This window comes from Brachycentrus maculatus, unplaced genomic scaffold, assembly GCF_059751285.1.
Source record: "Brachycentrus maculatus isolate JH-2025_06_01 unplaced genomic scaffold, ASM5975128v1 h1tg001823l, whole genome shotgun sequence".
Classification (NCBI taxonomy): Eukaryota; Metazoa; Arthropoda; class Insecta; order Trichoptera; family Brachycentridae; genus Brachycentrus; species Brachycentrus maculatus.
Window position 1 is genome coordinate 1 of NW_028282405.1, and position 27,617 is coordinate 27,617.

A 27,617-nucleotide genomic window follows, 5' to 3' on the forward strand; every position below is an offset into this window, starting at 1 on the left:
TGGACGAGGACTTATCAGACATCGGAACCGTGTTAGGTCATAAGGAACTCTCACGAGAGGTGGTATCATACATGATAAAAATAGACAAGGATATTGGTAACATAAACCAAGCTAGGTAACATAAACCAAACTTCTCGTGTTGGCCATATGCTCAGCCTGAGGTATCTCTACATGAGAGAGTACGGCTATTATCCTTGGCTCTACCCGACCGAGTTTCTCCAGGGTATGCTTGGCTACAATAGTTTAAATACTAGAAGGAATGTATATTTGATAACATATTTTTATCGATTGTTACGCGGTATGATCGATAATCCTGAAATTATCCGGAACATTGGTCTGTATGTTCCCGATAGTTACCTAAGACAGCGTCGACATAAGATTGTTTCACATTCCTATGCACAGGACCAACCTGCTGATGGTTATGCCTGAAGGAAGAGCTACCGCTATGTTGAACAATATCTCAATGGATATTGATTTGTTCTATGTGTCTGAAGGAGTTTTCCGAAGCGGGATTCTTCTACACCTTTAGCAATAGTATTCTTGCTTATTTTCTATTTTCGTTAATGTATACGATTTAAATTTAACTTTGTAACGTGTATACTAACTATAAATAAATAAATAAATAAATAAATTGAAATTGAAATTGATATAAATTGAAACCTAGGGAGCGAACATGGAAAACAAGGATAAAAAGTACATCACAATTCCGCAATTTGCTTATTGTGATCCAACTGTCTGTTTCCGCATCTCGCCATTTTAATCCGTAAAATAAAAAAAAATACAAACCTGAGACTCCATGATCCTTTCAAGTTTAGTCAGGCAGTCGTCGGCAAATTGGACACTAAGTTGTGCGACGGGGGGGTTGGATATCCAGTTGGCTATGCGAACGTTGCCTGAAATCAACCCCAACCAAACGACTTAGAACCTACAATGCATTTAGTAACATACATTAACAGCGTTCATAACGGCAATTTTCAAAACGCTTTAACTATATTAAAAATATGAAATTTCTTTTTGCAGATACTAGTACTATTTTCTATGTGTGTAGCAATCACATGTGGCTTACATTTATACTCACTTTGAGACAATTGATTATAAACGTGAGTCGTCGGCGGACTAAAGCTGATACATTCATAAATAGTTCTCTTATTTTTTTTATTTTACTTTTCGTTACACACAATATGATATACAATATTGTGCCCTTACAGTCTTGGCACAATATTTTATGAGATGTAATCAGTATAGCATTATTGGAAAATTAAGCTATACTGATTACACAATACGTATAAATCATCAATATACATAGGTGTACATATATAAAAAATCCATTAATACATTTTTTAAATGGCTTATTAAAAAAATATATTATTGGATTTTTGTACATAGGAATGATTTATACTGTTAACACAATATGTTACCTTGGTTATGTATGTAAATTATTATGGTAATTTCTGTTTAATGGAAAAACCGCTGAAATTTTGTGTATTAGTTTTGTGTATTAGTATCGGAAAAAACCTACTAGTACACAAGTCTGAATGTTAGTTTGTTTTCTTCTTCTTACTAAGGGTCATACTCATAGTCATACTCCTCATTACTAAGGGTTGTGACCCTTGTGGAAGCAATGACTCTTTTCCAGCTATCCCCTGACTGCGCTGCACCTAGCGCTCCAACCACCGAGGTGCCTGCTGCTGCCTTAACTTGATTGATCTTCCTCTCCCTTTCTTCCCCTCCAGCCTACCGATCACAACCAGTCGTTCCAGGCTATCTTTGCTATTACCACGCGCAACGTGTCAAAAAACTGAAGAATCCGTCGAGTACCATCATTGGCCAGAGTCAAGCCATCCAATTTTACCTCCTGACGAATGGACTCGTTGATGTGTACAGGCTATCCATGGAATTCGGAGCATGCACCTCCAAAACTGTTACAGGTCAAATCTCGGTATTACAAACTTCACGGGACCAAAAAAATATTTCGCTATAATGAAAATTCGTTACACTGGATGTATAGGATATGACACATTTTAAATTTATTTTATCGCTATATTATACCCACTCTTAATAGAAAATTAAAATTAGTTATTACTGTTACACTACACCCGATCTTCCGGCCAGTGATCAATACAATATAGGTACCTACCTACTACATGACACAACAAAAATGAAACTGTGATTTTTAAACTGTGAGACTTTATTGGAAAATGAAATTTATAAGCAATGAAAGAAAAGTGAATTAAAAAGCAAGTTCAAATAGATTTTTGATAAAAAAAAAATCGGAAATTTTCTTTTGGATCTCTCAATGTTTTAAAATGAATTGTAACATCATTTTAAAATTTTGAAAAAATAAAGTTCGTTATTCTGAGATCGGCTTCGCTACATTGAATTTTGGTTCAGTACATTTTATATGGAAGTTTTCCGGGGACGAATTGCAGATTCGTTATACTAAAAATTTTGTCAATTCGGTTTTCGCTACAAAGAGATTTGACCTGTAGTTTGTTACGTATGTATCATTTATTGAATCCACAAATTTAAATTTAAAATTGAAATAGGCAAGTAATACATTACCAATTGGCATAGGAGATGGTGGTCCCTCACTTCCCTCAGGACCCTCTCGTTGCGAGGTTGATATAGTGGGCAACCTACAATTTGAATATTCTAATTAAAATAAACTCATACCTCAATATGGAATTAGGAAGAAGAAAGCCTAGCCTGTGAGCGCTTGTGCACTATACAGAATTTCATTGTCCGGCAGTCTGGTTGGTATGAAAAAACGGATGATTGGCTTGTGCACTTGTCCGTCTTTCTCCGGATCGGTGCGCTATCACGGTGCGCGTGAACTCTATTACGCTATTGAACTCTATTGAACTCTATTACTATTGTAGTCACTTTTATTTGAAAATACCGGACTGCCGGACAGTGAAATTCCGTGTAGTGCACAAGCACCCTAAGGGCGTTTGTCCACTACATGGAATTAAACGGAATTTTACCGTCCGGCACGTCAGTTAGCATTTTAAAACGATGATTGGCTTGGATTGACTTGTGCTTTTGTCCATCTTTCTTCGGATCGGTGCTCTTGATCGATGCGTGAACACGTTGCGCGTAAATTTGATCACACTAAACTGTAGTAGTCGTTTTCATTTTTCAAAACTGGACTGCCGGACGGTGAAATCCCGTGTAGTGGACAGTCGGACAGGATGAATGTATACATATAAAGATGGTGAAACTATCGAAAAAGGGAAAGAAATAAAATATATGGGTGTAATATTAGATTCAAAACTAACCTTGAATGCAAATTATTACCATGTTTTAAAAACATCTAAACAAATATTCTTTCCTTGTAGATTGAGTAAAAAGCAAAATAAAAATACTGCAGAACTCATTTTTAAAACAGTAATTATTCCACATATAGATTACTGCTCCACAGTATTATTTTAGGACAATGAAGGAAATTTAAATAAACTAGAGATTCATCAAAAAAACCTTTGAAAATAGTACTTAAGAACAATAGATATAAGAAAAAAGAAAAAATGAGAGAAGTAAATTAACCCTTTCTGGTCCCCCAAAATTAAAAATAATATATCTAGGTAGACAGTTCCATTCCAATTGAAAAAAAATCCTTTGTTGCTTCACATACTGTTTTGATAGATACGAGTGACTAAAATGTAAGCTTGGAATTTGAATAAATAATACTAATGATGAAAAAAATATCGAATAGCATCTGACATGGGACCTAAGAGGAAAAAATCGATGTCGAATGAGATTCGACATTGGACCAGTAAGGGTTAATAGCTGATATAAATAAGGTGTAAAAAATAGTTTACATTAAATGTTATATAAGCTAACATAAGAAATTAAAAATATATATATGTGGATCGGGAGTCAAGCCCGGACGAACAATTACTATGCTACGGACTCGCATAAATTATTTCTAGATACAGTTAACCGTTGCACGTTTTAAACAGCAGTAAGTTTTTTTTATTACTAATATTAAAAGGATATTTTCCTGAATTTAGATAGAGAATTTATGATAAGAGTTATTTGTGAAAAATAGACAAAATTTTATTCTCAATGTGTCGTATACAATTTCAATGTGAAGCAGGTAACCCTTGGTTTGTAAATTTTTAATAGTCAACTTCATTTTTATTGTGCTTATAATTTTATTTTTTTATTTTATTTTATTTTATTTTATTGGAAGGAAGAACAAAAGTTACAATATATGATACAACAGAATACTAAAAATAAAATCATGAGTCCAATTATAGTTCTTCACAACTATGCATAATAGAGGTCTATATAAAGGAAGAACATGAGACAAGGATGGGATAAAGAGAAAAGGAGATGGCAGTGATAGGAAAAGAAGAAAAGGAAAGGACAGGGAATAGAATTACCTTTTTAGGTTTATAAGATTTCAAACAATTTAGCTTTAAAGTTTGAAAAAAGTTTTATCATGTACATATTATATGAGATATTATGGTTTTAGAATCAATTTATTCAATATTACCCTGGACCGGTACCTGAAGCAGAGGGCTCATCACCTTTCCTTCATGTGTTAACGATCATGATAAGACTGCATTCATATGATGCAGTGCCCTATGCACCATTGGAGTGCGGATAAGGGTTTGAAGAAGAAGTTTTTTTTTTAAAGATAAAGTCTCACCTGCTCATGAACTGCGTATTGGGCTGGCTCGGGTGGTCATCCTGCGGATGCTGGAACACTTCGTCGGAGTCTCTCCCGTCCAGAACCCTCACATCGCTGCTGGGACTGGAATCTGACAGCGTCACACCGTCGGTCTGGTCACCAGATGAGCTTGACTCCCCTATCAGCAAGCGGTCTGAGGCAAACAAAGTTACATGAGCAATTGCATCCTTGACAACTACTGCATAGAGTAAGATGAATTACCTTGATAGGAATTAACTAACCATCACGCTGCTTCTCGCAGGGGTAGGCAGAGAGAATGATAGGTTTATTAGGTTAGATATCTACTGGCAACGATGGGTTATTTAGGTTAGATATCTACTGGTAATGATGAGTTATTAGGATACTACTGGAATGATGGGTTATTTAGGTTAGATATCTACTGGTAATGATGAGTTATTAGGATAGATATCTACTGGTAATGATGGGTTATTTAGTTTAGATATCTACTGGTAATGATAAGTTGTTAGGATAGATATCTACTGGTAATGATGGGTTATTTAGGTTAGATATCTACTGGTAATGATGAGTTATTAGGATAGATATCTACTGGTAATGATGGGTTATTAGGATAGATATCTACTGGTAATGATGGGTTTAAAAAATTAGATTTCTACTAGTAATAATGGGATTATAAGGTTATATATCTACTGGTAATTATGGGTTATTTAGGTTAGATATCTACTGGTAATGATGGGTTATTAGGATAGATATCTACTGGTAATGATGGGTTTAAAAGATTAGATTTCTACTAGTAGTAATGGGATTTTTAGGTTATATATCTACTGGTAATTATGTGTTTAATCATGTACTGGCAATAATAGGTTGATTACATTAAGGCGGAGACTGACCGGAGCATTTCGTCGTAATAAAACATCGTAACATCGCTCGTGGCGAGCATGTTACGTTATGATGTTACGGCATTGCTGACTGACCGCGATCAGTGCTCGCTAGTGGCCTTGTGCTCAGTGTTGCCATATGTCACACCAAAAAATCTGAAAATCTGAATCAGTAACCCAAAATCTGTATGAATCTTTGCAACATTGCATTCGTACTGTAGTTAAAATGTCGGACGACGACGTGATTCTTGGTTCTGTGATTTTAATAAATTACTGCTTATTCAATGAATGAAGAAAAAAAATTATACAGTGCCAATCCCCACAAATTCACCGCAGTTTGGGGAATTTTCCACAGATTGGCAACCCTGTACTAACTTAAAATTGCATCCGACTTCGGATGGAGCATTCGGAACGAGCGGCAAGCAGCTCGGCTCGGTGTACTGACTGCCTGAATGCTCGCATCGTAACATGTTACGTTATGACGAAATGCTCCGGTCAGTCTCCGCCTTTAGATATCTACTGCTAATGATGGGTTTATTTGGTTAGATATCTACTGTTAATGATTGGTTTAATTTAATAGGTTTGATATCTACTGCTAATGACGGGTTTATAAGGTTAGACATCTACTAGCAATGATGGGCTATTAGGTTAGACCAGGGGTTCCCAATCTTTTTCAGCCCGCGGCACACAAGCTTAGTATTTTGTCACGGCGCGCTACATTAGTAAGCTTTTTGGAATAGACATGGTGACTATATATAGGGTCTTTCAATAAAGACTTTCAAACTATCACAGATAATAGCGACCATATTGTTGATGCACACTTTGTTTTATTAAAATTTAAAGATAGAAAGCACTTCATGAAAGATCCTGTATGCATTATAATCGAAAGAAATAGGTACCTACAATAATAGTAGTTGGGTAGATAGGCGCAAAAACTAAAACATACACATTTATAAGAATTCAAAAATGAAACAGAGAACAATAAAAAATAAAATATTTGTGGTTTCGGATAATGATAGAGGATCGACTCACGGTGCCCCTCTTTACTTTCTACAGCGCACCAGGGCGCCGTGGGGCATACTTTGGGAACCCCTGGCTTAGACAGCTACAGGCAGTGATGTGTAAGTATGAGAATTTACCAAATACAAATTACGTACATACCTTGCAAGTCTAGGTCTCTATCGTTGGAAGAATTCCGCCGCATTCGGTGCCAATGTAGTCTCCCTGGAGGTCTACTCAGCTGTGCCGGGTACGGGCTGTCGTATTGTGGGATGAAGGGCTTGATGTCCAACACTGGAGTGCCGTCTACTATATCCACCCCGGAGAAGAATATGCAGTTATCTATGAACAAGCATACACATCTTCAAGTACTAATCATCCAAAAATTACACGTGATTCGAAGCGAGCAACCAAAAGACCCCAGTTCATATTTGTATGGAAATCGACAACAGGTTGTTGCTGAAACTAGTTGGTTGTAAATAAAAATGTGAGTGGGTCAAAAAAAAAAGTATTTTTATTTCTGAAAATAATATATGTTTTTTTACACTCAAATATTTAGTATTGATTACCCTGGACTGGTATCTGAAGGTTTAACTGATCACCTTGCCTTCATATAATTAACGATCAACTTAACATTACATTAATTTGATGTAGTGCCCTGCGCACCATTTAGGTACTGATGAAGGTATGAAGAAGAATAAGGATCTCTCCTATGAAATTCACAAACCACAAGAAGTTGGATAGTGCCAGTTTGCAATCGATTAACACATTGTTTGCGGAAAACGCTTAAATGCGTTTTTAATTTACTGTTGGTAGAGAGCGGGAGACGCTTATAAGCATTCTATTTGGTTTCTTTTGCTACACCGCGAAACGCCAAAAATCAGTACAAATCGGAGTTGGGTTTTAGGTTACTTGTGATTAGTATGTGACCCTTATCAATATAATAACTGGGATCGGGGTTTATGAAAAAACCGCCCACAAACAATATTGTTTCTTCCAAAATCTGTGTATTTTTTAGAATAATTTATGTATTAAAATAGTATTCATAAATGTACGCGAGAAGAACAAAAAGACGCAGTTCATCGACTTTTATTTTGTTTATAATATTGTCCCAACCACATGTAACTCCTTTAAAATCGTATATAAAGGGTGGCGCACAAATTTTTGTGTGCTCAGATTAAATTATATTCAAACATGTATACGTCGCGCTCGCTCTGTTTCTATTGGCGTCGCTTTGTTCTTCTCGCCTTAATAAGTTTTGTAATTTTCAATATATTTGTGTCCCTATGTTTTAGTAACTTTGTGATTTTTTATAAATAAACAATTGTCTTCATTTGCGCGTTTCTGTATTCCTCATCAAAAGTGTTCCAGTACCGTTAGCAGTAACAAATATGTTAAGTGAATTTGTTTCACCTTCGACAGTGTTGATCTTTACAAGCGACAGTCCAATGGGAGATGGTCGGTGAGGTGACCTGGTGGCAAACACTCCCATCCTAGTTCCATTCAAGCGAGGCGGGGCCACTTTGGCTCTAATATGATTGCTGTCATTAGCGTGGAAGTAGAAGAGAATCCTGCAAAATATGATATTGCTGCAAATGATTTGCGATACGATTATATTATAATGCTATAAAATAGTTTAAAAAATTAATTTAAATAGACAAATTGTAAAAAATAAGTTAAAAACACTTTATGTAATTTTCTTTAAAGGAACACACACGTAAAACACATTTTTATTTATTATCAGACCTACCACATGTGGGAAAATTGATCCAACCCTTCAAGAGCATGTTGCGGATTAGACAAAACTCGGTTATCTATTCTAATTATTCCTTGAGATTGTGACACTATCCCGGGCTGCCTTGGTACAGCCCTCTTGGAGGAGAACCCCGTCTCCACGTGACCGATGAATTTATATGGAAACGTCACATCTCCTGCAGTGTCTAATGTTGACAAATTTAGACTTTGGTTGGGAGATGCAGTTGAATCTAAAAGAAAAGGTTAAAAATTAAGAATTTTCATTTTCATTCTTCTTCTTTTTACATGTTCACTTTCTAGGTGGAGCATATGGCCAACACCGTCAGCATATGGCCAGCGCCATCTGCTTGGCTTCCACCCAGGTCAGTCCGGCATCCCGAAAAGTTCCTACGAGCTCACTCCTTTCAACAACGTCATTTATCAAAAAACTTGATTTTTTAGATCGTTTTTAAAGTTTAAGAATACAATAAAATATATTAAAAATAAATACCAAGCCACGTATTGAACTTTTTACTGTGCAACAGATCTTTTTAGTTAAAACCTGAAGATTTTTTCTGCATTTGAAAAATATTTAGTTTATTTAAAAAAATAATTAAACAATACTCTTTCTTAAAAATGCAAAATCACCACATTCTGCCCTGTAGCAGGTAAATATCAAATTGAAAATTTGCCGCTTTTGCTGGGATATAGAACATTTTCTGGGCATTCCGAAAATACGCAAAACTGAAATTTGACGAAATATGATTTATGACGTTCTTGAAAGGAGTGAGCGATATGTTGCAGTTGTTAACCCGAATAAAAAAATAAAAAAAAATAAAATATAAATGTTGCTCATGGATTGTTACAGAAGCAATTGACATTTGTATTTTGTCATCGGTGGAAAATTGTGCAAACTATGATTGGTGCATTAACGGGTGCCATTGTTGGAAAATACAGATTGACTGTGCGATTGACAGCCTTTATGCCTGGTATAACTAACTAACTAACCATCACGCCGCTTCCCCGCAGGGGTAGGCAGAGAGAATCGAACGCCAAACCACTCGGTCTTTGCAAACATTCTTTGCCTCTTCTACATTCATGCATCTCCTCATACATACCCGACGATTATTACGACTCCTGACCCGGCCGCTTTCAAGTATTTGACACACCTGATTGTGCCAAGTTTTCCTCGGTCATCCTCTGCTTCTTTTTCCAACTACATTCGCCTCATAAATTTGTTTAACCGTTCTTTCTTCACTCATACGCTCCACATGTCCAAACCATCTCAACACACCTTTCTTAATTTTATCGATAATGCTTATCTCAGCCTTACATTCTTTCCTTATTTCATCATTCGAACATCTATCAAACATCGTTTTGCCACACATTCGTCTGAGCGATCGCATTTCGACTGCATTCAGTCTGCTTTCATCCTTTTTTTTCATAATACCAGGCATTTCCCTTATGTAAATGCCTGGTATTATCCATAATAATAAATTTGGGTAATTTATATAGCGCTATTTTCGTAAAATACTACCTCAAGGGCGCTTTCTATATTCTGTTTATGGCGGTAAAGCAGGTCTCAAAACACTACCAAATGCAGCTATGCAAACCTACATATAATTTTAAATTAAAATAACGAATAAGGCGTACAAATGTGGTTTTTAATCACAAGACATATTGAAAGCCAAAATTATGCAAAATTACATCCGTGTCAGTATTATTTGCCATTACTTACCATTAGAAGCGCAATTTCCGCAGGTCCACGAATCCAACGTTTGTTTTATGTGTTCGTAATCTTTTTTGTGGCTGTGCTTTAGAGACAAAACCTGTTGCCTGAAAAAAGTAAATCACGAAAACGCATAAAATAAACGGAGAAAACTACTTTCTCGTCACGGAAAATATGGAATACTCGTCTGTCTAATAATATAAACTAACCTCAAGTTGCTTACTTCGTTTCTCGCCAAAGTTAAGGCATTTTTTAATTTTATAATTTCAGAAACATCAGTCGGATTCTCCCCCATTTCAAAAGATTTTGAAAAATCAGTTCGACCGCTTCCACCGGCGATGTCAAAACAGACCACAGATAAACTAAGAAATCAATGACATAAATGAAGTCATAGACAATACTGTCAATGAACCATAGAGCACAAAATACAGAACTTTTACCTCAAATATTATATTTGTTGTACCTACCTACCGACCTTATGGAGATAAATAAAAAAAGTGTGGTGTAAAGATATTTATAGCGAGTGTTTTTGTCTAGAATTTTCACTCATAAATTACATGAAATTATAGTAACTTTAAACATAAAGAGTAAATCCACTCACGAGTAGGCATAGGCTATGAAACTTATAAAGTTGAAGCCTGAGTAGGGACATGATAAACGGTGTTGCACAAGCCGTAGCTAGATTTCAGAGTCACTTGGACGTTAGTTAATTTAAAAAAAAAACCTACTCTGTTTAAAATATTTATAGTGTAAACATGCAAAAAAACGAAAAAGAAATTTGCAATAATGCCTCAAATGTTTGATACCTGAAAAAAACGGATCATTTCCTTTTATCATCTACCTATGTTAACACATTCACATAAAATTTATGGGAAATCCAGTGATTAATTTAATTTTAGAGGGAGTGTGGAAGATGCAAATGTGTCTTATTTTTCTTTTCAGTGCATATTAGACCACTATTATGATTTAGGGTTTAAAATTTACAGTGCAGACTAATCATGTAATTAGCAAACAAATTAAAACTGCGTCCAGACAATGCGGTGCCCTATGCACCACATGCGTACAATTTGTTTTTAGCTTTAGTATAATAAAGGTACCTACTTATCTTAATAATATCAAACACTCATTTATCATTTATTTAATATCTTTATAAAAGTATGATTCATCTCATAGTCAAATTTAAAAATAATTGAATAAGATATTGTTGATTCATTTTAGTAACAAAGAGAAGACGGTAAATATATTAGACATATCAAAATTAATATAATAGTAATACGAAATTCACGAGGGGTATTGGATAAAAGATTTTGGTTTCACTTTGTTTCAGCATGCTGCCTTAGGGAAAGCGGATCTCGGTTGTTCTTCCACCACACAACAGCAACAATCTGAAATTTAAAATATTTGTAATCAAAATAAAGTAATCATGCCGGATGTATGGCATACACCATGGGTGGCCAACATTTTCAGTAGTCGGGCCAGATTTTAGAAATGAGACTTCCTACCGGGCCGCAAAACAAAATTTATTTTATTATTCGAAGGAAACAATTTATCCGTATTATAAATATATTTACTAAGTAGCCGCGCAATGCCGTTTAATGTTATACTATTTCAAGATAGAAACAGAATCATTGCATACCATGCATGTTGGCTTTTTCTAACTCCTCCAATTCCTCGAAAAAATAATTTATAGTCCATCTGTCTTAAAAACTTTTCAGTTTTTCTGTTACTATTCTTTTCTTTAGTCCAACGTCTTCACTACTTGACGCCATTATGGGTCTTGAAATTGTCAGGATAGTGAAATAATCCCATATATGGGAGATATGATACGAACTACGCAGGATACAATGTTCTTTTGGTGGTTTTATGAACACTTGAAGAAAAAATATGTGAATTGGCCACCCTTGGCATAGACACTAGAAATTAGTTGATTCCGTTTGCATTATTTTAAATCATCTTAATGTCCCGATCTTTTTACATTGATTGAGTGAATGCAGAACCGTTGTCTGAATTACAAATTTATCGATTCTCTTTCAAATAATGGTGGATCGAGTGGCGAGAGAATTTGGGAGTATTTTTATCATGCCGCGTCTTCTTCGGCCATTCTCGACGACTTCCATTGTTCATGGTTCGTCTGCACTAAGAGCGCTTGTGCACTACACGGAATTTTATCGTCCGGCAGTCCGGTTAGCATGATTAAACGGATGATTGGCGTGGATTGGCTTGTGATTTTTGCCGTATTTCTTCGGATCGGTGTGTGATCACGGTGCGCGTAAATTTGATTACCTACGCTAAACTACCCTAGTTGCTTTTATTTAAAAAAAAAAAAAAAGACCTCCGTATGGTAAAATTCGTGTAGTGCACAAGCGTTCTAAGGGCGTTTATCCACTAGCCGGAATTTTACCGACCGGCAGTCTTTTCAGTTTTGAAAAATGAAAGCAACTACGACAGTTTAGCGTGATCGAATTTACGCGCAACGTGTTTACGCACCGATCAAGAGCATCTTTCATTTCGTTCAAAAACATATTATATACATAAACATAAACATATTATATACAAACTATAATATATACATTGTTTTTCTAAAAATAAATAATATACGAATGTCGGAGTGGCACATTGGAGTAATGAGAAGAAAAGGTTGCACCTTAATCTAGTCGGTGCCACTTCCCATTTCCCTGGGGCAGGACTCGGATCCCGTCCGTAATGTGCCTGCGAACCTAATTGCGCCCCCTAACGACCGGTCGTAATGTATGCGGGGCATGTTTCTACTTTCTTAAGCACGAATCGCCTCGCAGCGCGCGCTCCCTACCGAGCCTGCTATTCCACTCTTAGACGTCGTCCATATACAACGCGATTACGCGAACATCGTAGGTTTTTTTTAATTTTAATTACTCAGGTTGAAGTGACTTTGAAATCTAACTACGACTTGTGCAACACCGTTTATTATGACCCTACTCAGGCTTCAACCTTTCATATTATTTTGAGAAATAAAAAGACATTGTTTTTTGATCCACTAACATTTTTATTAACAACCAACTAGTTTCGGCAACAACCTGTTGCCCTCTTCAGGGTTTATTTTATGATTCATAATGACTATCCACAAAGTTGATGCTTTCAATATTCAAAGTATTAAACATTTTAAGTTAAGCCTATGCCTACTCGAGAGTAGATTTACTATAAGTGTTTAAAGTTATTATAATTTCATCGCAGGTTCTCGCGAATTTTAACTTTCTTTTCATTATTTTAACCCTTATATCCGCACCCCATGGTGCATAGGGCACTGTATCGTAGCGACTCAGCATTATCTTAATTATTAATTGCATGAAGGCAAGGTGATCAGCCCTGCGCTTCTTGAACCAGTTCAGGGTGATAAAATAAATATGAGAGCATAAATCACCCACATTTATTTTTACCACCCTGGGAATTGAGCCCGGGATCTCCAGTGAATTTTAATTAACTGTAATGAATGTGGGTATGTCACTAACATATTGGTGAGAACAACATCCCTTAACCGTGTGAATACCAACGTAGTCTGGCAAGCGTCATTCTAGATTAGTATGTCCTATACAGCAGTCGCTTACTTAGAACTACCAAGTATCTTTTTTATAAGTAGTATAAACCAAAGAAAGTCAAAGAACTAGCAATATTTTACTGCTCATCTTCTACAACCTGAATCCACAAAACTAACCATCTTTGAGTATAGAACGCCATGTTCGAGTATGGAACGCCATACCACTCTTTGTCTTTGAAAAAAATATCTTCCACTTCCACATTCATGCATCTCCTCATATATAACCGCCGATTATTTCGACTCCTGACCCGGGCACTTTCAAGTATTTGATATACCTGATCGTGTCAAATTTTTATCGGTTTTTCTTTGGTTCTTTTTCCAAGTACATTTGCCTCATAAATTCGTTTTAGTATCCTTCCTTCGCTCATTCGTTCCACATGTCCATACCATATCAACACACCATTCTTAATTTTATCGTTAATGCTTATCCCAGTCTTGCATTATTTCCATATTTCACCATTGAAATATCTTTCTCGCGAATTTTACTCGTACAAATCCATGATTCAACATACAGATCTTGAATAAGTGTCCTAATTGGTCGAGCGAATTTCAATTAGCGAGTAATTAGATATTATTCGAGATGTTTAATCGCGGATTCGTGCGAGTAAAATTCGCGAGAACCTGCGATGGTCGCGTAATCGCATTGTATTCGAACGACGCCTTAGCAGTAATTAGTACATCGAATTCGTTTTTGCGCAGTAAAAACACGTGGATTTTTTTTCTGTTACTCTGCCCTAAATATCAAACAAGGAATGGCATCCTACAATTTATTTAACTTATTCTTAGGTAAATTAACACAACGCCGCTTCCCCGCAGGGTACGCAGAGAGAATAGTGCGCCTCACAATATGTAAATAATCTTTTCAAACACTCTTTGAATTTTCCGCATTCATGTTTTTCCTATTTCATTTATTGTTTCGGAATTCACTTTGTGGTAGGACATGATAAAATTGTAAAAGAAAAATACATGTTTTTTACCCTTGAGTTATATTTTATTTTATTATAACGATTAATTTCGGAAGTTAGGCTAATCTAAGGTCTAAATATAAACTAAAACTGTTTATATTTGACCTGAAGATAAAAGCATAGCTTTCGAAACTAGTATTAATAATAAAATAAACTAAGGTGGTAAATAACACAAGTGTTTTTCTTTTACAATTTCATGTATTTCCTCATTAATACTTGCCAATTATGCCGACTCCAGTCATGACCACTTTCAGGTATTCGACATCCTCGATCATGCCCAGATGGGTGAAAAGCCATTAAAAAGAAGAAGAAATTGATGATAATAAGGAAGGCAAAGGAAGAAGGGAGTTTGATTTTTAATATACCCCATTACTTGCGAAAATCCCAGAATTTCTCCAAAGTATAGGTACTGTTTTTTCCAAATCACGTGAACTAAAAGAAAACAATGTTCACACTGTCGTTTATGATAAATCTCCAGGAGTGTCGTATATCTGTGCGTCGTCATAAGGGGCAATTAGTGCGCCGTATTTAGATGAAATATTATGTCCGTTTGATCTTCATTAGCGTCGTAATGCGCCATTATTTTAACCTCAACGTCATATAGGGGATTAATTGCATGCATGTACTCGTACGTTTTCCAGAACTCGACACCGAAGCGCAGACAGGCGTCTCCCTGGTAATAAATACAGTAAAACCTCGATATAACGTACCACTTGGGGGCAGGGGGTGCCCGTTAAGGCCGAAAGTCCGTTATATGAAAATAGGCTTCAAATAATTTTATAATTCTATTATTTTTTGGCATCTCTACATAGGCGAAGAAGAATATTTAAGTCTAAAAAATTTACGGGGCTTACGAGCGTCAAAAGCTGGTTTGAATGATCACTTTACACACGTGTAACGTTCACCAATTCTACGCATGATTGACAACCACTCTATTCAAATTCATAAGAAGTAGGAACCTAGGTGGTTGGAGCGCTACGTGCAGCGCATTCGAGGGATAGCTGGAGAATAGTCATTGGTTCGACAAAGGTCACAACGTTTTAGTAATGAAGTGTCTTCTTCTTCTTCGTGTGCCCAAAGTTGGCAAATGATTTTCGGTCCTGCGCCTCCCGGAACAATTCCCACATTCCTCTCATCCCAGTCCAGTCGCGAATGTTGCGAAGCCACGATGTTTGCTTTAATGAAGAGTAAGGGCGTGAAGGGATTGAAAAATGAAAAACGATTACGACAGTTTAGCGTGATCGAATTTACGCGCAACGTGTTCACGCACCGATCAAGAGCACCGATCTGAGGAAAAATGGACAAAAGCACCAGCCAATCCAAGCCAATCATCCAAGACGTGCCGGACGTTGAAATTCCGTGTGGTGCACAAATGCCCTAAGACGAAGAGCAAATAAACAACTCACCCCCGCAGCAGTTCTCGTCCTCCCCGCCCAGCCCGTCGCACTCCTCGCCCGGCGCCAGGTACGAGCCCCTGTAGACGGTGCTGCCCTCCATGGCGGCGCAGGGCGGCGTGTAGCTTCTTATGGCCCAGGGCGGCGTCCAGCGCGGCCGGACCTCCGTCGGCCGGTAGCTGAGCTTCTGCACCGTCGAGCACTCCATCTTGGCGCAGGGCCGGGCGTACACGTTCACCGGCTTGTACGACGCGGGCACCTTTTGCGCCTCGGGGCACGGAAATGACAGCCGATTCACTGTCTTGTCTGAAATGAAATGATCATTGGCAGCATTTTGAGTGTGCCCAAAAAATACTCTTTCGCACTCGTTTTCAGCATTTAAAGATAGGCTGGAGGCGCGTTGCAGAAGCTTCGCAGCGCGCGCTACCTACCGAGCCTTCTCGGCTGTCCAAACTTAAAACACAGTAAGGAACATTTTTTTGTAGTACGTTTTTTTTGCATTTTTGGACTAAGTAGAATCTACTTAGTCTACAAATGCAAAAAAAAACGTACTACAAATAACGGTCCCTTACTGTGTTTTGAGTTTGGACAGCCGTGCAGTTACAATAAATATATTGAATACGACATTTAAAGATAGGCTGGAGGCGCGTTGCAGAAGCTTCGCAGCGCGCGCTGCCTACCGAGCCTTCTCGGCTGTCCAAACTTAAAACACAGTAAGGAACATTTTTTTGTAGTACGTTTTTTTTGCATTTTTGGACTAAGTAGAATCTACTTAGTCTAAAAATGCAAAAAAAAACGTACTACAAAAAACTGTCCCTTACTGTGTTTTGAGTTTGGACAGCCGTGCGGTTACAATAAATAGATTGAATACGACAGTTTAATTAGACTCACTTTCTAGGGGCATCCTCGAGTTGCAAATGCTCATTATCGGCATAATAAGAGGCCTTTTGCTCGGCGGTTTGGGGACATAGTCGTGTTTTTGCGTAGTCAAATCCTGCATAGGACCTCTTCCCGTTAGGTCGTGATTACAAGGAAGAATCAGGCGGGTCCTTTTAACATCGTTTGGCAAATACGAGAGCTGTTCAAAGGAAGCAATATATTAGGATTATAAACTTTAACCAATATTTTATCAGCATTTCATTACTGGTATTGCAAAGGAAGCAATAATTTTTTTAATTAAAAAAAAATATATTTATTTAATATGGTTACATTTTTAAGTACAACATAATACAATTTCTAAACATTTATACATATGGCAAAATTATAGTTTTAGATTCGTTGTGCCTCTCCAAAAAAAAGACTGTGCTTGGAGAGGGACTAACACTCAAGGTTTAATGTTTTATATAATTAATGGTACAATAGTCTTTTTTATATTTTTTTCAAGATTTATATGTAATGGGCACTAATTTTTTCAATATCTTCTATTTTTTTAATTTCTTTAGGGAGTTTATTGAAATATTTTATTCCCAAATATTTGAAGTTTTGTTAAAATTGTTTAGTATTACATTTTGGAGTTCAAAAATCATTCAAAAATCTCGAAGGTAAACTTTTTTTTTAATTCAAATGTTTGTCACACTTTAGTAATTGAAAAATTGCGTTTTTTTAAAAATGGTTTCTATGTTTGAAAAAAAAGAAAAAAAAAGCAGTTTGATACGTAGATGTCTATCAAAAATACTGTTGATTTACTAACAAACTAACCATCACACCGCTTCTCCTCAGGGGTAGGCAGAGAGAATAATACGCCACACCACTCTGTCTTTGCAAACATTCTTCGCCTCTTCCACGTTCGTGCATCTATCTCCTCATACGTACCCGCCGATTATTACGACTCCTAACCTGACCACTTTCAAGTATTTGGCAAACCTGATCGTGCCATATTTTTCTCGGTCTTGATTTACAATTATCAAATTTTTATTTATTACCGATCTGTAATTTATTATCGATTTTTAAAAACTTCCTATCCATTTACAATTTTGATTCACCTTTTGTACGGTGTCGCCAGACATTCGACCGCAGGATCTGACGAAGTTGCCAACCGGTAAAACCGGCGGAGGACGGCAGCCTTCGACTTGCTTGTACGACAGTTTGTACACGGTTCCTCCTTCCATCGCCTTGCAGGGCTTTTGGTACACATTCCTGGGAGCGAAAGACTCAGGAATGGGTGGCTGGCAGTAACGCTAGAAAATTAAGGAAGACTTTAATTTTTACTTTTATCAGGGACTTTTATTTTAAAAATTAATAAAAAGCGTCGGAAGACATGTTTTTTTTAAGTCAAGTGATCTTGCATCCCTTGTCACTGCGACCATATTAGGTCTATTGTGACCTCCCTCTGTATTACAGCTCACTGCCAAGACCTACGTAAGTCATGTAACTCACGACCTGTCTTGGTGGTAGGAGCTTTACCTTCTCGGAGTGGTCCTCCAAGGAAGTGACTTCGTTTGTGAGCGAGTGCGTCACAATTGTAGAGAATGTGGATTGGCAAGACATGTACCTACATGTTTAACCCTGATGATGACAAGGTTTTTGTCGAAACCGGTTGGAGATTAAATGTACCAAAAAAAGTGGTTAAAACAAAGTTGGTTTATTTTATCAAGTATATAAAATGTTGGGTAATACATATATCCAAAACTAAACACGGATATTGGATTGAATTCTAATTTATATAAGTACATATATATGATGATATGTGACGTGTTTCGTCTTATTAATACGAGCGTTTGATAATGTCATCAGACGAAAAGCTTCACATATTATCATATATATGTAAATAAAAGCAGAATTCAATCCCATAACCTTGTCCAATTATATTAGATATATTACCTTGATATATTACCCAAAAATTTAAAATGGAATTCCACCAACTGTCTGCAGTTACAATAAATATATCAAATGTGCCACAAAGTATACGCGAAATAAGTTCAAGAAAAAAGGTTTTGCGAAATGTTCAACAATTTTAGAATCTACATACCCCCTTTCGTTTTTTAGGACAGCAACAACACTTTGTCTTCCTATCCGGATTTCTTGCCGGATTTACAGTGACCGGTTTGCCGGAATAGTCGCAGCAAAAGTGGTTTTTAGATTTTCTGTAAAATGTTAAAAAAAATCATAAATTGCGATCAACGATTCTCATTTCAATGAAAGTGTGGACTGATCAAGTATTTCAAATACTTGACAGTGGTCAGGTCAAGAGTCGAAATAATAGGTGGGTATATATGAGGAGATGCTTGAAAGTGGAAGAGGCGAATATTGCTTAAAAAGACAGTGGTGTGGTGTTCTCTTCTTCTCCAGAAAAAGTATAAAAAATTAGTTAAATGGAATTTTAACAAAAATAATTAATAATAATGTATAAAGCGTATTTTTCGAAAATTCTTCCTGAAGATATGTATAAATATATATATATATATATATATATATATATATATATATATATATATATATATATATATATATATATATATATATATATATATATATATATATATATATATATATATATATATATATATATATATATATATATATATATATATATATATATATATATATATATATATATATATATATATATATATATATATATATATATATATATATATATATATATATATATATATATATATATATATATATATATATATATATATATATATATATATATATATATATATATATATATATATATATATATATATATATATATATATATATATATATATATATATATATATATATATATATATATATATATATATATATATATATATATATATATATATATATATTTATAAATATATATATATATATATACATATAAATGATCAAAGGTACCTCATATAAGTACACGAGGATAGAACAGAATAAAAAAAAACAAAACGGATGAAAATTAATTTTTCAGAATTCGTATACGAAAAGATTTTTTCGAAATAGTAAGGAATGTTTTCACACATCATTAAATTCCGAAACATTAAAAAATTATGCTATATCGCTTGTAAAGAATTTTCTGAAATAATCTTCCAAAAAGTTTCAGCGAAAATTCGTGGAATAGGACCAAAATGCTGATATTGCAAATAATTGTCCGCTGAAATTTAACAAAGAAAAAATTCTCACCCCGTCATCTTTCCGCAGAATTCGATTGCACAAGTTTTTAAAACACGAGACTGAAATTTAGATTTGCCTGAAAGTTTAGTTAATTTATCAAAGTTTATTCGAATTTAATGGGCAATCGGGAACATTTTTTACGAAACTATGAAAACCTTGAGAATTTAAAATGAATGACAAAACAGCAAAATTAATTGTAAAAATATTTCGCCGTTTTCACTTGTCTGTTGAGTACGAAAAGCAAACAAAATGTTCGAATCGCTTCGAATATGGAACTCGATATATTATTTTCCTGTCTCAAATTTATATTATTAATTCCATAAATGTTCCTACTTACAATCAAAAGATGATAATAATTCTTGTTTCTTCATTAGTTTATTCAAAGGTTTATTTTATATGTCACTTAATTTCAATGTACTAATAACACAACTTGGCCTAGGCAATGTGTAGACATTGTCTTATTTTTAAGATTTTTTTAAACATTATGTATTTTTGCATGTGCCATAAAAATTAGTGTAGTAGGTAGTATAAGAAATTGTGTATTTTTTGATAATATAATATTTGTGTATAGAAATTAAGATTATGCAAGGAATAAATGTACTCGAGAAGAAAAAAGAAACGTATTTCATTGACTTTTAAATGTTTACATTATTCTCCTTTTGAGTTTCAGTAACGAGTATTATATGATCGATTTGGTGACGTGTTTTCATTGCGTTTATACTCAGTACTGTTAAGAAGCGAAACATCGTGCCTCACTGAGTTGGAGCCAGGACTCCACTGTGCACTGCCAGTTGTTTTAGTAGGATTTCAAATCACCGTTTTTGGACGCGGTTAATTTTCATATATGGTGTATGCCAATAGTATAGATTGGATAATGTAATAGTATAGATTGATAAGGTTTAGCTACTTTTCGTATATAAAATATTTTTAAAAAATGTTTTTTTTTGTTTATTTAGGTACTTGTTTTTTATTTTGCACATAAACAGAACATTCATATAACAACTGAGAAAGCTCCAATTATGTATAATAGTAGGTATACATTTAAAAAGTCAATTAAAAGTAATGTAACAAAGGGTTAAGGACCGGTTCGGCGAACTCTAATTTTTTGGCACCGGTTCTAGCGAACCGGTGCGAAACGGCTGAATCCCATCATTGGGCAAACGTAAAGATTGGATCAGTTTCCACATTAAGTATGGTAGGCTTAGCTAGTTTTGCATCTCTGTAATCAAAATAATGATTGTATTGTACAATGTAATAGCTTTGATACGCATTTTATGCTACATTTGTCACGGTGTACATACCTTTCATTTCCGTTTCATATTCAATTTGTAAATTCATAAGTTTAAACGTTTAGCGTTATTGTTATATCCGGTAATTACTAGCTAACTATATAACCATCACCCCGCTTCCTCGCTGGGTTAGGCAGAGATAATAGAAAGGCCAAACCACTCTGTCTTTGCAAACATTCTTCGGCTTTTTCACATTAAGGCATCTCCTCATACAATTCCTCTGATTATTTCGACTTCTGACCTGACCGCATTCAAGTATTTGACATACCTTATCATGCCTAGGTCCTTCTAGGTCTTCCTCTGCTCATTTTGCAAGTACATTCGTGATAGAACACTTCAATGCATAGATCATTTTTAATTTGTTGCCTGCGGAAGTAAGCGGAGAAAAAATGTAAGCCGAAGGAAGAATAAAGAAATGGGTTAACGATATATATATATATATATATATATATATATATATATATATATATATATATAATAAATATATATATATATATATATATATATATATATATATATATATATATATATATATATATATATATATATATATATATATATATATATATATATATATATATATATATATATATATATATATATATATATATATATATATATATATATATATATATATATATGTATATATATATATATATATATATATATATATTTATATATTTACATATATATATATATATACACATATATATATATATATATATATATATATATATATATATATATATATATATATATATATATATATATATATATATATATATATATATATATATAAATATATTTATATATATATATAAATATATATATATATATATATATATATATATATATATATATATATATATATATATATATATATATATATATATATATATATATATATATATATATATATATATATATATATATATATATATATATATATATATATATATATATATATATATATATATATATATATATATATATATATTTATGTTTTAATTGTTTAATCAAACACAGATTATTTGAGTCCACTAAGTTATATTTCTTTGTTAAAAAAACACATAAATATTAATATTGTGACAATTGTTTCGCCTAGTTATGACATTTTCAAACGAAAGATAAAATGGACTGACGGTCCTTATAAAGCTATACAATTTTAGGTACCGTAGAACGAGGCTACTTGAACTTTGATGTTTTACTTGAGCGCAGTACAAAACAGATTTCAATATCTTTTTTGTACTGGGCTTAAGTAACACATCAAAGTTCAAGTAGCCCCGTTTTACGGTACTTAAGTAATAGTTTAAGCATGTGCAGTAATAACTTACGGGAGACAACATTAGTAATATTAAAGTACAGTGTTTATTTTTCTTTTATTCTTTTTGTTTTTATTTTTAAGCCATGTGAAAAAAAAAATTAAAAAATGTATGTTAACAGAACATAAGACATAAAAGCACAAACAATAGGGGACGACAAGAATATCTTCGGCATGCGCTGTAACAGGTACGTCCAATTGAAGACATGAATATACGATAGAGATGGGTGAAGACTGATCACAAAAGAAACAAACCAATCATCAAACAGATTATGACCAGCGAAGAAGAGAATGTAATTGATTTTTGTATGTTTTATAACAAAGATTCAAAAAATTGTATTTCTTCAAATTTAAATGATTTTAAATATTCATTTCTCTTATTGTACTCAATGAGGTTGAATGTAGCATCACAACAAGCGATATTTCCCTCTGCAGTAAAGAATTGCATGCGCAGTTTGTAAAATCCCCAGAAGAATTTATTCCCGAGGAACAAGTGTGTCATCTCATCTACGTCTATAGGCTCCATTACCTTTGTACCCTGAAAAAATATATGTATAAAAGACTGTCTCCTTTTTTCAATATGATTATTTTTGACATCTCAACATAGATGGAGAAGAATATAAAAATCTGGGCATTAACGGGGCTTACGATCATCATAGGCTAGTTTTAGTGATCACTTTACACACGTGTAACATTCACCAATTCTACCCATCCACTCAAATTCTTGGAATTTTTTTATATATTGTTCAATTTTGAAACATAGAACTTGAATCACTAGAATTTCACTAGAGACATCTCAAGTGAGATAAAAAAGCTTTTTATTGAGCAGAAACTCTTTAATTTTAATTTGAGGTTCGAATCCTGGATTATAATCACTTACATCAATTAACCAATTCTACCCATGATTGACAATCACACTTCTCAATTTTTATAACTTCTAGATATATTGATCAAACTTTATATTGTAACTTATACATATATTGTAGAAACATATCACCTCTAAGTACATATATCGCTCACTCCTTTCGAGAACGTCATAAATCAAAAATCGACAATTTTCAGTTGTGCATATTTTAGGAATGCCCAGAAAATCTACAATATCTCAGCAAAAGAGGCATATTTTTAACTTAATATTTACCCGCTACGGGGCAGAAAGTGTTGTTTTTGCATTTTGAAGAAAATGTATTGTTTAATTATTTTTTTAAATACACTTAATATTTTTGAAATGGAGAAAAATCCTTCAGGTTTTACCTAAAAAAATCTGTTGCACAGTAAAAAGTTCTATAAGTGGCTTGATATTTATTTTTAATACATTGTATTATATCTTTTAACTTTAAAAACGTTTCCCTGAAAAATCAAGTTTTTTGATTTATGACGTTCTTGAAAGGAGTGAGCGATATGTGGAATACAGTGAAACCCCTCATAACGAGTTTAAAACGTTCCAGTATCTTACTCGTCATATGAAACACTCGTTAAACGAAACATTTTTCCCCATACAAATCAATGGAAAATGCGTTAATGCGTTCCAGGTCGAAAGAAAACTCAATTTTTTTTAACGTTTATTCGGTTGAAATTACTTGTAAATAGTTAAGGAGTGTTTAAACTTGGATGTAATTTAGATTTGAAAAAAAAAAAGTAAATCAATATACGAATTTATGACAAATTATTTATCCCTTTTAGCTAGAAAACTGTAAAGACATTTGTTTTTGCCGATGCACAGTGCGTTATTTTGGCAATCTAGGGGTACTTTATTATTACGCTTAAAATATACCGGTTTTAGTAGGTTTTTGGATACCATCACTTATAAAATACATGATTGAGTGAACATTTTGTATTTATCTTATAGTATTTCTAGAAAGATATGATAAAATGGGTATTAAAACAACTTTCATGCTTTATGAAAAGAGGTCACAGTTAAATGTGTTTGTATTTACACTTAAATGTTTTGGCAGATATTAATTTTATTTAAATATTTATTGTAGATGCATATATGCATAAAACGTCATCACCAATGTTTGTAAAAGAAAGGTATATATTCGTATATGAGGCCAGGAATTATTTGAAAATGGAGAATATTCAAGTTATGTTTTATTCAGAATCACTATTATTTAAATATTCTTCTGATTCATTAAACTCATATTTTAAGTTCTGTTTGAATAGATAAACATGATCACATGGCATCGGATACTTTACCGTCTATCATACAAAATTCATCGTAAGCTTCACGTGCATTTTTATTTCATTCACAAGTATTTTTGTTGGAGAAAGTGTCGTAATTTCATCCAAATTTTTTTCTTTCATCAACTTCTGTAGTTATTGTGTTCACCGTTTCTTTAATAAAAACCAATTAAATGGGGTGCCAATATCTAGTCGACAATGGTGCACGATTTTGCCAAATATATTTTTTGTTGTGTTTAACAGTTCTACTATAAGTATACATATTTCTATTGACATCATAGTAATACTAAACAATTTTTCGTCTGTATGATGGTCTTCTGAAAATTTTGTCGGTACCTATTTTGTCGGCACCATGACAGACCCACTTTAAAATTTTATTTTAACTAATGTTTTTCGAGTAACAAAGAGTTTCAAGCACTTCTTCTTGAACCTTGGATAATCGCGCCCCAGTATGATCGTTAAGTGACTAAAGTGGAATTTCAGCTGAAATTTCGTTGATGGTGATTGCTGGAAAATTTCACAGATTCTTTCGCTTAGTAAGGTGGATACTATTTCCTATTTATATCTATCATTTGTTGCCTTATGATATCATACTGATGGGTTTTTAGATTATTTTATAGGTAGTGCTTAATCCGCAGATAATTCAGCTTATTTTTTATTGAAATATTTTTTTATTGTAAGGAAAGCAGAAGATAACTCTCTGATGAAGGCGGCAGAATCTCTTTTTCCAGTTTTTCTCAGTTTGATTACTGTGGCCAAGGACAACTCTTGTTGGGTTGTTAATTAAACATGATTTTGTATTTTTCGTTTTTTGACCTTCGATGCAGACGATTCAAAAACCTTTCAAGGCCTACAAGGCTTACAAATTGAGCTACCTTTCAAAGTACTTGATAGAACTTGAGTAAAAATATTAGAAAACATAAGATTTCTTTGAATAATCTAAAAAGAATTTGAACTCAAGAATTGTTTTCGAGATCTACCCGATTTATTCCACTTTTGCCCAATTTTTTGACAAACACTTCTGATTTTTGTTTTAAAACTAGTCAAAATCTTAAATTACACTAAAAACATATTAAATTGCTCCAAAATATATGCAATTATGGCTTCAACTCTCACGCGTTTCGAATCTACGACTCATATGTCAAAAATAGCCTGACAAGAAATTTACGTAGTCATTCTGAAATTGAGAAAAAAATGCATGGGTAAGGCAAGTTATGCAAAAAGTTATTTTAAATGCTTATAAGAATATAAGTAAAGCTTTTATAAAAATACTGTCATAGTATTTTAGGGTATCGCATACTAAAAGCCTAGTTATAATTGGAATAAACCAATTATAATTTATATTTACGAGCTATAAGTTGAACAAGACTTTGCAGGCTAATAAAATAATATTTACTCAAATAAAAACACGTACAATATACCTTGATAAATTAATATTATAAAAATAAAATATAAATATTACACATATTTAACACAAATTTATAATATGATGACTCAAGCGACTGATGCGCATTCGTTTAAAACCGCTCACCCCCAACGGCGCGCTGAAGCTCGGGTTTCCGATACGATTATGTATTTTTCGGAATGATTTAATTTAAAAACAATTCAACAGTTTTGTAAAATGGTTTGTTTTCTATTGGAATAAAATATTTTTTTCAAAATATAAGCCATCGAAAAAAATAATAAAGTTCCGCTAGATTGCCAATATAACGCACCGTGCGATGCTTCAAAAATTTGCGAAAATGTGTCACAGCATTATCATTGAATAAATTTAGAGCAGGAATAGACACCTCCTTATTATTAGGGTGATGCTTCTTAATGTACGATGCAACAGTTTCCATGCTTTCAGCATCTCTTATTGTGCTTGATGATTTTTGCTCTGCTACTTCCTCCTCTTTCACAAACTCTTCTATATAATTCCTTTCTCTGCAACACGATGCAACTCCATAAGCTCTTCGGTGGTCAGCTCTTGGCTGTACTCTTTCACAAGCTCTTCAATATCGTTGTTATCCACCTCGAGTCCCATGATATTAGCTAATGACATAATGTCGTTGACTGTAGACTCCACAGCTACTGTTTTAAAATCACGTTTGACAACAATCTCTGGCCAAAACTTTTTCCAAGCAAAAGTGAGAGTCCTCTTGGTAACTCCTTCCCAAGCCGCGAAAGTCCCGGTTCAAAAGAGAATGTCGTGAAAAAGGGACTTGCCTTTCTTCTGTTACTCGTTATGCGAAACATCGCTCGTTAAGGGAGTAACATTTTTATGCTCGTTATGTGAATTACTCGTTATGAGGGTTCCACTGAAATAAATGTTAAAGGCCTCAATGGCACGAAATAGCAAAGTCGCATAATATAATATTGACTTTCTTACCTTTTTAACGTAGCATTTGGAATCCATTAAACAAAAATGATCGAATGCTGTAACCTTCAATTTATTCCCAAATTCACAAATGTCCTTAGCATTGAGTGTTACAGTCAATTCAAATCTGTTTTTTACCCATTTCCAATATCGCAATCGAGCCTGAAAAAAAATATATACATTAATAATATATATATTATAAATACATAAATAATACAAAAAATATATTTATGTACATTTAAATCATATACTTTGTAATTTCTACTGGAAACATCTATTTTATAGGAAAAATTATATAAGTTTTCTTGGGTCATACAAATTGGATTGAATTCTACTTTAATTTACATATATATGATAATATGTGACGCGTTTCGTCTTATTAAGACATTATCAAACACTCTGAGTGTTTGTTAATGTCTTTATAAAAATAGAATTCAATCCAATAACC

The 27,617-nt window shown here is 33.9% G+C and overlaps 2 protein-coding genes across 2 annotated transcripts; both read right to left on the reverse strand.

Moving 5' to 3' along the window:
- Nucleotides 1-743: 743 nt before the first annotated feature.
- Nucleotides 744-10,367, reverse strand: LOC148298605 (uncharacterized). Its single transcript, XM_088276758.1, has 8 exons — nucleotides 10,204-10,367; nucleotides 10,004-10,101; nucleotides 8,282-8,516; nucleotides 7,945-8,102; nucleotides 6,694-6,873; nucleotides 4,655-4,829; nucleotides 2,563-2,636; nucleotides 744-893 (listed from the first exon to the last, which is right to left on the reverse strand). Exons 1-8 carry the CDS (start codon nucleotides 10,287-10,289, stop codon nucleotides 757-759), a joined length of 1,143 nt encoding a protein of 380 aa, XP_088132884.1. The 5' UTR covers nucleotides 10,290-10,367; the 3' UTR covers nucleotides 744-756.
- A 750-nt stretch (nucleotides 10,368-11,117) lies between these two features.
- Nucleotides 11,118-20,258, reverse strand: LOC148298606 (uncharacterized). Its single transcript, XM_088276759.1, has 6 exons — nucleotides 20,032-20,258; nucleotides 18,893-19,007; nucleotides 17,907-18,101; nucleotides 16,816-17,002; nucleotides 15,937-16,230; nucleotides 11,118-11,379 (listed from the first exon to the last, which is right to left on the reverse strand). Exons 1-6 carry the CDS (start codon nucleotides 20,037-20,039, stop codon nucleotides 11,318-11,320), a joined length of 861 nt encoding a protein of 286 aa, XP_088132885.1. The 5' UTR covers nucleotides 20,040-20,258; the 3' UTR covers nucleotides 11,118-11,317.
- Nucleotides 20,259-27,617: the final 7,359 nt, after the last annotated feature.